This window comes from Suricata suricatta, chromosome 2 (genome assembly GCF_006229205.1).
Source record: "Suricata suricatta isolate VVHF042 chromosome 2, meerkat_22Aug2017_6uvM2_HiC, whole genome shotgun sequence".
Classification (NCBI taxonomy): Eukaryota; Metazoa; Chordata; class Mammalia; order Carnivora; family Herpestidae; genus Suricata; species Suricata suricatta.
The window spans coordinates 421547-437960 of NC_043701.1; the positions used below are offsets into that span (position 1 = coordinate 421547).

Genomic DNA, 16414 nt, shown 5'->3' on the forward strand with positions numbered 1-16414 from the left:
TGCTAGTATGTAAGTTTGTTTTATCAGGGTAATGCTAACCTCGTAAATCAGTTGGGGAATGTTCCCTTCTTTGCATTTTTCTAGAAGAGTTTGTGTAGAATTGGGTTTTTCCTCACATGTTTCGAGAATTCACCAGTGAAAGCCATCTTGGCCTGCACTTTCCTTCATGAGAAAGCATTTAAATACAAATTAGATTCCATTTGTAGATACAGATTTATTTAGATTATCTGTTTTTTATGATTTTTGATGTTTATGCTTTTTTAAAATTTCTTTTTACGTTTATTTATTTTTTGAGAGAGAGTGTGAGCAGGGGAGGAGCTGAGAGAGAGGGAGACACAGGCTCCAGGCTCTGAGCTGTCAGCACAAAGCCTGACATGGGGCTCGAACTCACAGACCGTGAGATCATGACCTGAGCTGAAGTCAGACGCTTAACTGACTGAGCCACCCAGGTGCTCACCTCCGCCCCCCCCCAATATTTTTTAATGCTTATTTAGTTTTGAGAGAGAAAGAGATAGAGGGTGAGTAGGGGAGGGGGAGACCTAGAAACTGAAGCAGGCTCCAGGCTCTGAGCTGTCCAGCACAGGGCCTGATGTAGGCATCGAACTCATGAACTGTGAGATCATGACCTGAGCCAAATTGGACACTTAACTGATCGAGCCACCCAGGTGCCCCTGATGTTTATGCTTCTTAAGGAATTCATCTATTTCATATAAATTGTTGAGTTTCTTGGCACAACATTATTTAGAATATTCCTTTAATGTCCTTTTAATGCCCTATAAAGGTTATCGCCTTTTTTGGTCCTGATATTGGTCATTTTTATCTTCTCTCTTTTTATTTCTCTGATAAGTTTGGCAACAGGTTTATCAATTTTATTTTCTTAAAGGACCGTCTTGCCTTATTTCTGATGAAAAGTCTGCTGTTGTTAAAGTTTGGAAATTTTTTGGTCAGCCCTTAGTCAGATGTTTTCCTGCCTCTAGTGTCTCATTTGTTGTCAATCATGTCCTATGTGTTTTTCATCTCAGACATTATATTTTTTATGTTAGAAGTAAAAATTTGGATCTTTTTATCTTCCGTGTGTTTTCTGTACCGTCTCGTGTGTGGTATATGTGTGATGAGTTTCTAGTGCCTTGTTACTCATTCTGTTACCTGCGTAATTGCCGGGTCTGCATTTTGAGTGATTCTCCCTGATTTTGGGTCATGATTCCTGCTGCTTTGGTTGTCTCCTAACTTTTCATTGTAAACTTTACATCACTGAGTGCTGGGTGTCCTGTGTTCCTTTAAACATGTTGGAACTTTGTTCTCATTTGCAAGTAACATGGAGACACTGGGCCGGCTTTTCAAGGTTTGATTTACGTTTTTTGGACCAGCATGACTGCCTTTAATCTTGGGATTGCGTGGCCTCACTAGCCTGGCACACCCGACACTGTCTGCGGGCCTTGTGCTCCGGGAGTTGTCCCCTGCTCCCCCAGGAGGTGTCCCCTGCTCCTCCGGGAGGTGTCCCTTGCTCCTCCGGGAGGTGTCCCCTGCCACTTCTGGGCCGTCTTTTCTGGCCTCAGATAGTTTGCTCCCTCATGTGCTGACTGGCTGAAGATGAGGGGTCTTCCGAGGCCTGCCTCCTTCCCTCTCTCTCTCTCTCTCTGGACCCTGTCCACTCTGGAGCCTCCTGCTCCCTGATCAACCCCGTGGCCTGGAGAACAGCGGTCAGGCTCACCTCGTCCGTGGCCACACTCACGGCGCCCACACGCCCGCTGTCTCGTGTTGTCCAGTCCAAAACCTGTCGTCGACTTTGTTTTGTCTGGTTTTTAAGCTGACGTGGGATGGCCGTTTCGGTCCTGGTTACTCTGTCACGGCCAGAGGGGGAAGTCCTCCACGGGAGGAGTTTGAGCTTCTGGAATGCACACCTGCTGATCTCCATGGCTTTGTACTCTGCCCGTCTCGCACACTGGCTTAGCTTAAATGAAAGTGCCATTCTGAGTGGATTGCACAGCCTGTGTGGCCTGTCCAGTTGCCGGTGTGCTGAGGTCTAAGCCATTCTAGCTCCTGGGGGTTCTTGTGTAGTTTTTCTGGTTTTCTGGTCTGGCCTACTTGCCAACACTCAGTATTTGAGAAGTTTGAGGTCTTCCATTTTCTGTGTAACTTGTACAACTCTGACTTTGTCCCTTAGCCCCCTGCAGCCCTGCGGTCTGGAGGGGACGTCCTTCATGGAGTTGTCATATCTCCTTGACAGAGCAGTGGGTCACTGTCAGTCATGCCCAGCCCATTCCGTTATTCTGTTTGCTGTTTTACATCTTTTCCTTTTTTTTGTAAGTTTATTTATTTATTTTGAGAGAGTGAGCGCACGCAAGTGGGGGAAGAGCAGAGAGGGAGAGAGAGGGAATCCCAAGCAGGCTCCACACTGTCAGCACAGAGCCCGATGTGGGGCTCAAACCCATGAACTGTGAGATCATAACCTGAGCTGAAACCAAGGAGTCACACACTTAACTGACTGAGCCCCTGAGGCGCCCCTGCAGTTTTTATTTCTACATTCCGTTTTATACAAAATACATGTTTAGTTAATTATTGTATTTTATATTCAGTTTTTTCTACTACTAATTTTTTCTTCACAAATTGCACTATTTTTCAAGTAATCTATAGTTGCAGGATCTTTAATTTTAAAAACAATTTTTATAAATGTCTTAGTTATTTTATTTTTAAAAATGCTTTTGTAATTACAGTTTAAAAAATAAGTAATCTGGCTTTTAGGTAGTCATGTTTAGTTAGCATCTTTGGCCACTTTCTTATAGCCTATGAAACCTCCAGAGTTCTTACTCTGTTTGGTTAAGCTACTTTGGAGTACCGGGGTGCTGGCTAGCTGAATCAGTAGAGTATGTGTCTCTTGATCTCAGAGTTGTGGGTTCAAGCCCCACATCGGGCATGGAGCCTACTTTAAAAAAAAATTATAGGGGCACCTGGATGGCTCAGTTGGTTAAGCATTAGGCTTTTAATTTTGGCTCAGGTCATGAGCTCACAATCATGAAATTGAGCCTGTCTGCCCCTCGTCCACTCATGCATGCATGTGTGTTCTCTCTCTCAAATAAATAAATAAACTTTTAAAAATTATTTAAAAAGTACAAACTATTTTGCATTATAATAATCTAACAGGAATAGTACCTGTTACAAAATAATGCTGAAGGCTGTTATTTGAGGGGCAGAAATGGCCTTGCATTTAAAGTGGATACTGTCAGTTTTCAAAACAACCAAGTAGATTTTTAATAGGGCATGCTTAAAAGACATTTAGAAGTGTTTTTCTCAGTAAACGGGGTCTCACCAGTGGAAACCTGACGCATCACCACGAATGTGTATTGTCATCGTTTTCATAGAATTTGAGACATTTCTTCCTAATCTTCAGATTTGTGCAGACTGCTGCCTCTTAGCTAAGGGTTCTAATGGATTCATAAAACACGGTGCTTATTTTTTTAGTTTAATTAATTATTTTAAGAGAGAGCAGGTGCACATAAGTGCCCTCATGAGTGCAAGCAGAGGAGGGGCAGAGAGAGAGGAAAAGAAAAGAGAATCCCAGGTTGGCTCTGCATTGGCACAGGGCTCAAACTCATGAACTATGGGACCATGACCTGAGCCAAAACCAGGAGTCAGATGTTTAACTTACCGAGCCCCCCAGGTCACCCCACAGGGCTTTTTTTGTACTCATTGTCATTGTGCGAGGAGGAGATGATAGGTAGACGTGGACCCACTGGGACCTCGCGTGCCGTAGCATTCTGTGTCTCTGAGAGGGTTTCTGCTGTGCCCATCACTCATGAGAACACTACTTGGGAGATGGCTGAAACGCTTCTTGAAGACTGGGTTTTGAGGCCACTTGTGTGCCTCACTCAGTTAAGCCCCTAACTCTTGATGTCGGCTAAGGTCTTGATCTCAGGGTCGTGGGAGCCTAGTTTAAAAAGAAAAAGACTGGATTTTGGGCATTTCTACTTTTTTTTGTCTTTTTTTAAATGGGTTTTTTGTTTTGTGTTGTTTTGAGATAGAGACAGAATGCTAGTGAGGAGGGGTGGGGGTGAGAAGAAAAACAGAATCCAAAGCAGGCTCCAAGCTTCCAGCTGTCAGCACAGAGCCCAATGTGGGTCTTGAACCCACAGACCAGGAGATCATGACGTGAACCCAGGTCGAATGCTTAATGACTGAGCCACCCAGGCGCCCCTCTGTGTTGTCCGTCTCTAACCCTTCAGAGCTAAGCGTGTTCTGTGGTGTGTTCCGCAGGTCAGAGATGAACAGCATCAGTGCTCTCTGGGGCGTCTGACCATCCCTCTCAGTCAGCTGCTCACCAGCGATGACATGACCATGAACCAGCGATTTCAACTCAGTGATTCAGGTCCAAACAGCACTCTGAAGATGAAGATCGCCCTCAGGGTACTGGAGTGGAGGGGGGCGGGGGGGGGAGGCTGACTCCTGTTGCTGCTCCGGGAGTGTGGGGATGGGCATGGGACACTCGTCGGGGGGGGGGCCTACAGGAAGGCACTTGTCTGAGGAAACCACTACTGACGGTTTTAGGCCCTCGAGGGAGAGGGAATTGCAGCCTGGACTCAGACCCCCGCCCCAGCTGCTCTTCCCAGACTGCCTGAGCAGGCTAGCTTCACCTCTCAAAGGTCATGCGGGAGAGAAAATCAATTTCGGTTCTTCAAGATGGTAGAAATTACAAACTTTCTGTACAAAATACAGTTATTCTTGTGAGTGACTAAGGAAATGTTCAAAATAAAACTGTCAAACAGATTGGAAAATACCAAAACTACTAATTTTTAAAATGCAAATTAAGAGGCATCTGGGTGGCTCCGTCGACACTTGGCTTCAGCTCAGGTCATGATCTCATGGTTTGTGGGTTCCAGCCCCACGCCGGGCTTGCTGCTGTCAGGACGGAGCCTTCCCTGGACCCTGTCTCTCCATCTCTCTCTGCCTCTCCCCACTTATGTGTGCACATGCTCTCTCAATAAATAAACATTTTTAAAGATTAAAAAAAATGCAAATTAAAATGAAGAACCCACTTTTTAAAAAATGCAAGTAAAGTTATTCTGCGGAGGGTGCAGTGTTCATGGTCCCTCTGCACTTGGTTCCAACTCTGGAGGTCGGCAGTTTCTTCAGAAAGGGCTGCAGTGTCTCCAGGCCCTAAACCATAGAGTCCTGGGATCGGGAGCCCGCTCTCTGGAAATCCGACCTCCAGTAAGAAGACACAATACAGAGAGGCCATGGACACGAGGGTGTTGGCTGCAGCTTTATTTTTAAAAGCAGAACTGGGCAGTGTCCCAGGAAGCCCGGGGTGCAGGGTTTAGGGGGTGTGGGCTCTTGCTTGGTGGCATATTGCACCCCTTACCCTGGATATGAAAAGCCAGCAGAACGAGGGCTTCACACGCTCACACAAGCCGAAGGACACGAGGGCCACTCCGGCACTGTTGCTAGGTGTGTGCAGTAGCCTGCTGGGGAGGTGTCCTCGCCCTGCATCCTTTCTTTGGGGTGCACGGCTCAGGCTCGCCCAGCAGTGGCATCACCCCCGCAGCTGTGTAGGAACGCGCGCAGCTGGAAGAGGCTGAAGAGAAATGGCCGTTATGTCTTGGAAGTGATCATTTTGATTAAACTTTTCTTTTTCTTCTTTATTTTCTTTTTCAAATGAGAACTAAGTCATTTTTTTTAATTTATTTTTTACATCTTTATTTATTTTTGAGAATAAGAGAAAACACAAGCAGGGAGGGGCAGAGAGACCAAGGGACACACAGAATCTGAAGCAGGCTCCAGGGTCCAAGCTCTCAGCCCAGAATCGGATGCGGGGCTTGAACTCACTGTGAGATCATGACCTGAGCTGAAGTTGGGGTACTCACCTGACTGAGCCACCCAGGCGCCCCTCCTTTTTCTAAACTTACTGTAATACGGCATTCCTTTAATAACAGAGTAGCCGATCATATAGACTAAACTGTTTTGTGTTTTTGCCGAGTTTTAAAGAAACATTTGCAAACGAATATTATCTAAAGCCATTCATATACCAGGCTGTTCGAGTGTCACTGATTTTAATTTTGTGTTTATTTCCAATTCTAGGTACTCCACCTTGAAAAGCCAGAGAGGTCTCCAGACCACCACCACTCAGCTCAAGTAAAGCGACCCTCTGTTTCCAAAGAAGGGAGAAAAATATCTGTCAGGTCTCAGATGTCCGCGTCCCCAGACTCCGGTGAGAGCAGCACAGCCCCGTGCACACCAGTCATCGGGGGCAGCCGTAAGTCTGGCGTGGAAGAGAGAGCCCCGCCTGTGGAGGCCAGCCCCCAGGGCCCACGTGACCTGGGCAGGAGTTCCTCCAGCCTCCAGACCAGTGCCACCTGCTCCCCCAGCCACGTCTCCATTAAGGAGCCCACTCCAAGCATAGCCTCGGACATCTCCCTGCCCATCGCCACCCAGGAGCTTCGGCAGAGGCTGCGGCAGCTAGAGAAGTAACCAGACCCTTCCTTTGTTCTTGTCGAATCAGAGCACGCAGTTCCCGTGCCAACATTGTCTTGAGCTAGCCAGCAGAACTTAAGGTGTCCTGGTCCTTTGGCTGACTAAGTGTCTGCCTTTTAAAATAAATCTGCCATTTTCTAGGACCTCATATTTGGCTCATTTAGGGATTAAGAAACAGTGGGGTAAGGAACAAATAGGAAAAAGTCTGAGCCCGAGTGCCTGTCCTCACACCAGGAGGCAGGACCCAGAGCTGATGTGCGCTCTTGGTGTAGTGGTTGTGTCTGTGGTGGAAAAGCCAGTCCTGTCGGCTCAGCCCCCCGACGGCCCCCGGGCGTGCGCCGTCTAGTCTGGATCATAGTTGTGCTCCTGGGTTGTTCAGAGAAGGAGGAAAACAGCTTACAGTTACCACAAGCTTCAGATGTTAACGTTTTTCCGTCAGTGGAAGGAGTAAAGTGGCCCTTTGAAGTTGTTCTTCCTGTTGCTTGTTCTGAGAGGTGTGTCGAGGACTAGGAAGCGGAGGCAGAGATGAAACGCCGCTCCTGGAGGTTGAGGAAGTAGGCAGGTGTGTGACCCACACTCAGCTTTGCTTCTTCGTACTTCCTCCAGTTCACCGTTTGGAAAAAAAGTAATCAGTCCCTTCCTCTCTTGCTCTAAAGGGAAGTAGAACTTTAAATAAGAAAGGTCTTTTCTCAGGAGCTAAATTTGGGAGCAGCTGAGGTGATCTTGGAGGACACTGCCCCAGAGCAGCCATTGGCGGTCTTGGGAGTCTGTGCTCCAGCCCTGAGAGAGAGGCCTCCTGGGAGAGGCCGCCGGGAGCCCGCAGAGCAAGCCGCTCGTGGGGGCTTCAGAAAACACACGTAGATTTGGGTCCTTACAGGCTAGACGTTGCTTTGCAGAGACCACAGAATCGATGTTTGTGAGGAGGACTTCTCTGAGGCTCCTTCTCACCGTGGGCCCTAACTGGGAAAGCGGTCAGTTCTGAATAATTAAATTCTGTTGAAACCTTGTTTGAGATACCGAGTCCAGCTGGTTGATTAATAATGTGAAGTTCGGGTCATGTTCAAGCCCGTGGGTAGTCCGAGTCCTCCTTGTGCCGGCTGACTCGCACCCACGTGGTTCCGAGGAGAGCCGTGACCTCCTGCTCTGTTTTCCCAGCGGGACGACACTGGGGCAGTCGCCCCTGGGGCAGATCCAGCTGACCATCCGGCACAGCTCGCAGAGAAACAAGCTCGTGGTGGTCGTGCACTCTTGCAGGTGAGCTGGACCCCAGGCCACCCGGGTGGGCCCAGATGAGGAGCGGACACTGCACTCAGCACCACGAAACAGATGAAGTCATTTCATTTTTGAAGGACAAAGTACCGAGATTATGCTGAAATCCTGTATTCAGTGCTGCATCATTCTTTTCTTGCTCTTGACATTGTTTCGTAAACATTTTCTGTTCATAAACATTTTGGTTGCTTTGTAATACACTTTTTTTTAAATGTTTTACTTATTTTTGAGAGAGAGACAGAGCATGAGAGGGGGAAAAGGCAGAGAGACAGGGAGACACAGAATCTGAAGCAGCTTCAGGCTCTGAGCGGTCAGCACAGAGCCCGACACGGGGCTTGAACCCATGAACTGTGAGATCATGACCTGAGCCAAAGTTGGAGGTTTAACCAACTGAGCCACCCAGGCGTCCCCAGTCTTTTTTTTTTTTTTTTTTTTTGAGAGGGAAAGCAGGGGAAGGGCAGAAGGAGACAGAGTCCCAAGCAGGCTTCACACTGTTGGCACAGAGCTTGAAGCAGGCCTGGAACCTATCACCCATGAGATCATGACCTGAACTGAAATCAAGAGTCGTACGCTTAACTGACTGAGTTCCCCAGGTGCCCTGAGTTACGTTCTGGAACTGCCCTGCCGCAGCCTATAGAACATTCCATATTGCTGGATGTTTAGATTGTCTGGGTTACATGTGACATGGTAACCAACATATTTTTCTTCTCTTCAAGTGTCTCTTTGGGATTAAATATTCAGGAGTAGGTTTTTATCAGTAATTTAGAGGATCCAAAAACGTTGATGAGATCATGATAGGGATTGCTAATAGTCTTTCAAGACTATTTCTGGAACATACCAGTTGGCATTGGTGCCTTCTCCTGCCTCCGTCAGGAAGCTTATGGTACAGCGTGCTGATTTAGTAAGTGTAACATGAGCTGACAGTGTTGCCTTAATTTGTCTTTGATTAGTGACGATGCTGTGGAGCTGATTCTCTCCCTTTTGTGTCACTTCTCTCTCAGTAGTAGTTATAAATGTACGGCATAAGTATTTGGATCTTCTAAAAGGCTGTTAGAGGGGTGCCTGGGGGCTCAGTGGGTTGAGCATCCGACTTGATTTCAGCTCAGGTCGTGGTCTCAAGGTTTGTGAGATCGAGCCTCACAGTGGGCTCTGTGCGGACAGTGCAGAGCCTGCTTGGATTCTTTGTCTCCCTCTGTCTTTCTCTCTACTCCTCCCCTGCTCGTGCATATGTGGTGTCTCTCTCTTTCTCACTTTCTCTCTCCCAAAGTAAAGAAATAAACTTAAAAATAAGGCCGTTAGCAACATAAGAAACTAAAATTATTGACCTTTAGAAATATGATTGTGTAAATGCAGAGTTTAGTTCTGAATCTGTTTATTGAGCACTTACTACCTTCTTGCTGTGTGATAATTACTGTTCTAGAGAACTCTCACCAAATAGTCTCCTGACTACATTTGGAGGTTGATCAGGAAGGGAGTAATTTAACGTGGTTGCATATAATGCACTACTAGACTCCGTTTGGCTCAGACCAGGTGTCCGAGGAGAAGCAGCCTGGGCCGCAGGAAGGAGGTAGAAGGTTTAGGTGAAGAAGGGCAGGGAAGCGGGGAGGAGCCAGGCAGCGCTGACAGTGGGCTTTCCCTCAGCCGACCACGTTCCCTCACACCGGGAGAAGATGGGCATTGAAACCTCAGCTTCCGTCTTCAAAGTGGAGCAGATAACAGAATGTCCCCCAAACGCTGGGCTCAAGAAACGGAGGCAAAAGTCATCTCCGTCCACAAGCTAGTACAGGGTGAAGATAGGAACTCACTTTGCTCCTTTGTGCTTCTCAGCAGTTTAGATAAACAAGAAATCAAAATAGAAAATTTGAGTGTGATGCTGATGGTCATTTTCCTAGATTCTAATATTGATGTTCTCTGGTTTGTGTTGTAAGAAATCTCATCGCCTTCTCGGAGGACGGCTCTGACCCTTACGTCCGCCTGTATCTGTTGCCAGACAAGAGGCGGTCAGGAAGGAGGAAAACACATGTGTCAAAGAAAACCCTGAACCCTGTGTTTGACCAGAGGTAATGGTGCTCACTCACGGGGGTAGACTGTCGAATTAAGAAATTAAGAAAGGCTTGATGAATACCTTTGAATGACTAGTGCATTTAAACCAACACATTGTTGGGAAGTGTCAGTGAAAAAACTCCAGAGTAGCACACATAAATAAAAACTAAGAATTCAACAGTAAGTATATTTTAAGTTTATTTTAAATAACAATAAGTCTTTGATACCTTAAAACATAACATTCTTCTGGAAAACAACTCCTTTCCAAAACAATAAAAAAAAGTGTAAAGAATAGCAGCATTTAACATTTTTGCAGAATCCCGTTAATGGTCTGTCTTGATAAAGGTCATGTCTGCTGCTCCCGTCGCTGCTGACCTCCAGAGAGCGTCTCGGGGCCCCCCGGGACCTCGCACCACAGTGTGTGAGCTTATCACCTCACGCTACATTGTCTGTAGCTTAGAAATGAACAGCACTTTGGGAAATAATAGAGTCAAATTGTGTCAGAATTTCTGTCACTTTTGTTTACATTTATCTTTAAAGGGACTGGTGGTTTATCATATGTTCGTGCCAGCATCTCTTTTTAAATCACCAACAGAAACTGACAGGAGGTGTGCTCAGTCCCTGGTGTGAACACATTTTGACAGTGTTCTCACTTAGCTGCAGCGAAGGTCAAGGATTCAGAGACCCCGCCTGCAAGTCTGGGTTTCTAGCTGCTGGAGCTTCCGGGAAAGGCTGGTCACATCCAGCCACGTCCCTCCATCCCTCCATCCCTCCGGGGCCTTAAGCCCTGGTTTGCCAAAGACCCTGCCTCACAGGGGCTGGACTCCAGGCAGCTTTGAGGACTTGGTTCCCTGAGATGTATTTCTTTCTGGCACCTGACTTCAGCCATTTAAAAGTGTACTGCAGATCCTTTCCCTTCCGTGAAGCGGTTATCACATGATACGTGTTTTTATTTCACTCACCCCGGCTTTGTAATTACTGTTCTTTAGTCTGTAGGCCTGGATGGGAAAACTGGCGTGGACTCGGTGCTGTGTCCCGCCGCCATCCACAGCCCCGCCATTGTACCTGCTGGGAGGAGCTGGGCGGTCGTTCAAAGAACGCCCCTCCCCGTACGTGAGGGAGCCGCAGGCAGGAGGGTCTTTCCATACTTAGTTTTGTTTTTTATTTTTATTTGAATTTTGGTTAACCTACAATATTATGCAATGTTGGTTTCAGGAGTAGAATTCAGTAATTCATAACTTACCTACAACCTTTCACCTACTTAGGATGCCAGAGTCTTCAGTTCTGTTTAGAAAACAATGGAAACAAAATTGTTTTTGAGTCTTAATGAAATACCAGTTCCAAACATTGAACAGAAGTCAACTTTATAATAAAAAACATAACATTTGGAACTGTCCCATGAGCAGAAATGTCATTTTTTGGTCATAATTAAATATGACAACATTGTAGAGAAACTTAAGGAAGGTCCTCTTTTTTCCATGTCAGCTTTGACTTCAGCGTTTCGTTGCCGGAAGTTCAGAGGAGAACGCTGGACGTAGCGGTAAAGAACAGTGGCGGCTTCCTGTCCAAAGACAAAGGGCTTCTTGGCAAAGTAAGTTTAAAAAATATCCTTGATCGGTTCCTATATTTTACATACATTAAACACTTACCCAAAGGGCATTGTTTCAGACCATACTTAAATCATTGGAAAGGGGTGAACTTCCTCTCTGATTAATGCTTATTTTTAAAATAGTGGACCGTGAAAGACCATGTCATCTAAAACGAGTACATTTTGAAAATTATTTTATTTTCATTGTTTTTACATTTTCATATTATTGGCGTATTCCTCATACAAATACTATGAACATATAGTTGAAGAAAGGGTTAATTTTTTAATCTAGGAAATGTTGAGTCACTTTGAAAGAAAACATGAAGGAAAGTATTCTCTTAGAATTCTACCTTCTTCACTAACCAACTATTCTTTTTTTTCTAACATATTAGTGGCTTTATTTCTCTGCATTTATTCTGGTCTTTGTCTAAATTCACATGGAAATCATGTGTGAGATTATATATTTTTAATATTAAATGTACACAGAGCTCAAGGTAGGGAAGAGGAGTTTAGAATTCTTATATCACAGATAATCCGTACTCACTGTGCTGCCAGTGAGGCCGCGTGAGCCAATCGCCCTGTGAGTTCTCTGCACTGGTCCTTCTTAGTAACTGAATTTTGAGAGCCCTGGAGATGGGGCAGAGCTCTTGGATGTGACCCCCCATAGCATTCGTGGGGCTTATCAGAGTCAAAAACCCTGACAAGGAGAGACTTGGAGTAACAGAGTGGGTCCCATACGGAGGCAGGAGGAGGACGGAGAGGCCGGAAGATGGAGGGTCAGCTGGCTCGCTCTGCCGGCTGTCACCGGTGTCCTTCACCTGCAGGTGCTGGTCGGTCTGGCGTCCGAAGAGCTGGCCAAGGGCTGGACCCAGTGGTGAGTGTCCCACCACGGACGGGCCCCGTGCGTTCGCCCGCGGCTCTGTCCCCAGCTGACTGCGTGTGTCGTCCTGTCCCCGTGCACCCTTAGGTACGACCTCACGGAAGATGGCACGAGACCACACGTGGTGACGTAGTCCCTGCCAGCCACAAGGAGCCCCCCTGGCCTGTCTGCCCACCTCGTGTGCTCGCAGGGCACCCCCCACAGACGCACCAATATTGTTTTTATAATTTCAATGTATTTAGTTATACATATCTTAATAGTTTTATAAAGTACGTTGACGTTTTAGGCATATTTGGCCAATATTATCATTAAATTTTGTATGTTTACTTTCCTGTAGCGTTCCGCCAGTTACTCTAGCGTGTAACAGGTAGTGGCCGTCCTGTCACGTGACGCTATACGTCTGTGGCACCGGCCGGGGAGCAGATACCTGCAGATGCTTGTTGTCGCCTTGTTTTGTACTCACTGAGGCACACTCTGCCGTGTGAATAGACTATTTTTTATAATCTCTACGTGCTGGTTTGAACTCTGAAGAAAATGGATTAAGGAAATATATATTTTTTAACTTATTGAATTCTTATGACATAATAATTTTGTCTTTGCAGGAAAAAGTTCTCAGTGACCAATTCTGTGGTGTTTCTTTTTAAAAAGAAAAGCTGAAAGATTAATTATTAAATAAGTATAGTTCTGCCCGTCACAAATGAAGACAATGTTCAAAGTATTATCACTTTTATAAATATAAATATGTATTTTTGAGAAGTCAGTTGAAGTGTTTCTAAGGAAAAATGTGTAACTGAGTAATACAAAATACTAAGAGAGTTGTCATCGTTAAGAAATCATAGTGCACTACTTTGAAGTTTCTTACATGAAGTGTCTTAATTGCTTGATAGAACGTATTCATGAAATAGCACACAGATCCACAGTTATACTTCCTAAAATACAGCGCAGACTTTCCATGTTCACAGCTAGGCTGTGGTGAAGTAGTCGTCATTAGTGTGTGAGTTTTCAGCGCTTCCCCAGCCTGCGAAGACGGACCGGCGCCCTCGGTCACCACGGAGTCTGTGGGTGCATCTGGGGAGGGAGCAGCTTGTTTTCAAAGCCAGCGGCTCGTTCATTCACCCGCCAGGGTGACCTCACGTTGACAGAAGCCCTGAGCTGGCGCCCGGCTGCCTTTGGCCCAACGCAGAGGCCGCCGCGGGGCCAGAGGCCGCTGTGCTGACTGTAAGTAACGCGGGGTCTCCTCGCCGTCCGCGGGACTGACCTCAGCACCCGGAGGTCGTTACGCAGTTTTTAGTTCGCAGTATTGTTTTCTGTTTAGATTCCTGACGGCGTGTTGTACACCCCCGTGTCCCAGAGCTCCCGGGGGGTGCGGCTCCGTGGCAGCGTGCAAGCCGAGCGTGCCTGTGAGCAGCACGCTCGGACGCAGAGAGTTTTCTGTCGGTTAAGCTGTATGACACAAGTGACTTCCTTAGCCGTCAGAACATCCTGAACTCGTGTGAGGACAGTGGGGGAACCGAGCAGTGATTGAAACTGGAGATCTTCCCAGAAAGCGCCTCTCGGACTCGTGGGCAGCCCATGTGACCAAACACACCGAAGTGCCTGTGGCGGACGCCGGCTGTGCCCTGGCGGCCTTGTGCCAGCGGCAGGGCTCGCGCTGGGTCCAACACACACTAACCGTAGGCTTGTTTGTAATGGAGTCTGAGGCCTCGCAGCACAGGTCACGTGATCGTAAAGACCAGTGTAATCTCACTGCTTCCTACTTAATGAAACTTCACTGTAAAGCTTCGTCACAAGCCGTTTCCAGCAGTGTGTCCGGGAGGGAGTTTATGAATATGTTGGTGCACACACGAACATAATGCATACGAAACATTTAGGCAGCAAGATAAAAGCAGTTAATTACTTAATAAATCTCGTTGCCTGTCCATGGTATTAGATTTATTGAAAATTACTATTTTTTTTTTTTTAATTCAGTCTGTTGAAGGGGCTCTGGCATAATCTGTAAAAAGTGAATGACCACTGACTGGAATTAATCACACCAGTAATTTCTCCCAACATTCTAAACAGCTGTTTTGCAGCCATGTGCTCACCTTTTGGTATCACTGACCTTATGGAACGCTTTAAGCGATCAGGCAGCATAAATGCCAGGAGGAGCATAAAGCCGCCAGCCGCTTGACCCTGCGTTTGCGGCAGGGACAGAGGAGCCTGGGGGCCCTGGCGGTGGGCCGCCTTCTCTTGAAAGGGAAAGAAAGGGAGGACTCTGAAGACAGGAGACAAAAAATGTTTTCAGGTGTGATTCTGTCCTTTTTTGGCAAATTGAGTGGTCAGTGGAGAGGACTGGGAATTCCACTCAAGGCCAGACTCCGCACTCCAGGGTCCCCAGATCTGCACCCCAGCTTCTTCATGATTGATTCACCTAGGAAAAGGGAATGTTAGCTTTTCTGTGTTGAGCCAAACCAGTGGGAGGAAAATTACATGGATTTGAGTTCTGGGTGTCCACGTGGGTTGCTTCTCTTGTGCCTTAGCGTGCGGAAGTGTGCCGCTGCTGTTCCAAGTTGCAGGTCCCTGCTGTCCCCCCGCACGGCTCTTCTGTGCCGCGAGGATTCGTCCCACACATGGTCTCATCGGGAGGCCAGCCCTTCAGGAGCTGAGGCTCGGTGTGGACCAGTGTATATGCACATTTATACCCTGGCTGTCCCCCACTGCAAGCGGAAACAGCAGGTTTTTATTTACTACTACTACTATTATTATTATTATTATTATTATTATAGAATGTCCTTTTTGATCAACTAATTTTACATGACAGTGCATGTATTTATTCAATAAACTTTTATGTTAGCTCACTTCTGATTTGCTTTTCCTTTGTCTTTTGAAATGAAATTTTTAATGTGAGATCAAGTAACTTGAAAAGTAGATCTGGTGAATTATTGATACATGCTATTTGTGAATTCTTTCATTTCCACAAGAACACCCGGTCGTTGACATTAGTCTTCTTGTTCCCATCTTACTTGATCTTCCCTGCCTGCTTTAGACTCGGAGTCTTGAAAACAGCTCACCTGAAAGACAATCACGCGTAGGAAAAAAATGGTCTTTAAGTGTGCTTTGTGAGCAGAGTCCTGAGAAGCGCCGATGGGAGCCTGGCTCAGGACGGGGAGCCCCGGGGAGCCCACCCCAGCCACGGGGCGCCCTCGGGGGCTCCCTTCTGCACCGCCGGCTGTCGCTCTTCTCCAACCAGAGTGTAAATGTGGACGAACGCAAGTTTTAGTCCCGGGCCCGTTTTGAAGATTTCCTCTGCGTTCTGCCCGACAGCACTTGACACACCATGGCTTCCAAGTTGATACGTGCCGTGCAGACTCCGCTGCTGGGCTCAGCGCCTCCTTGTTAGCCGTCTGCACTGCGGCTCACGGTGTGTCTGTCCTGCTCTCGGCGTCGTTCCGGAGCCCGAGGTGGAGACCTAGGCCGCCCCTCGCCTCCCTCCCCACGTGCAGACGCCAGGGCCTTCAGCTTCGCTGTGAGCCCCCACCCTGCTGGTCCTGCCGGAGCTGCGGCCCCTCCCCCTGCACTCTCCGGGCCACAAGGGATCCTTGAAAACCCATCTCTAGCTCTGTACTGTTCTCCGTTGCTCTTGGAATCCGGCTCTGAGATCTTCCCAGCCGTACCTCCTTCTGCAGTAGGGCTCCCCCATGATGCTTCCTCTCTGCCCTGCAGACTTCCCACCCTCCTTCCCGTCTCAGTGCCCCCACCTGCCCTGGCCCTGGCCCAGCTGACTCCCACTGCCCTTCCTAGCTTGGAGTGGATTTCCTCGGGTGTCCCTGACCAACACGCCCACCCCCGTTACACCGTCTCTTAGCACCACGCCGCTTCCATTCATAGACTTAGCATCATCACAGTGTTTTGCTTTATCTTTTTTACAGTTTATTTTTGAGAGAGAGCACGAACGGGAGAGGGGCAGAGAGAATCCCACGCAGGCTCCGCGCTGTCAACAAAGAGCCCGACGTGGGGCCCTGTCTCATGGTGAGATCATGGCTGGAGCCGAACTCAAAAGACATGCTTAACTGACTGAACCACCCAGGTGCCCCTGGCTTTTGCTTTATTGATTCCTGGCTGCACTGTCAGCTCTCAAGGGCAGAGACTGTGTGGGTGTTACCTAGATCTTGTTTCAGTTGCTTATCACT

At 47.3% G+C, this 16414-nt stretch overlaps 1 protein-coding gene across 1 annotated transcript in view; it reads left to right on the forward strand.

Moving 5' to 3' along the window:
• ESYT2 (extended synaptotagmin 2) overlaps positions 1 to 15082 on the forward strand; it is an 85848-nt gene extending 70766 nt beyond the window's left edge. The window contains exons 18-24 of the mRNA XM_029954218.1: positions 4252 to 4401; positions 6073 to 6458; positions 7621 to 7719; positions 9663 to 9794; positions 11263 to 11368; positions 12190 to 12239; positions 12333 to 15082. Of these exons, the coding sequence (XP_029810078.1) occupies positions 4252 to 4401; positions 6073 to 6458; positions 7621 to 7719; positions 9663 to 9794; positions 11263 to 11368; positions 12190 to 12239; positions 12333 to 12378 (969 nt within the window). The 3' untranslated portion in view covers positions 12379 to 15082. The remainder of the gene's footprint in view (positions 1 to 4251; positions 4402 to 6072; positions 6459 to 7620; positions 7720 to 9662; positions 9795 to 11262; positions 11369 to 12189; positions 12240 to 12332) is intronic.
• The last annotated feature ends 1332 nt before the right edge of the window (positions 15083 to 16414 follow it).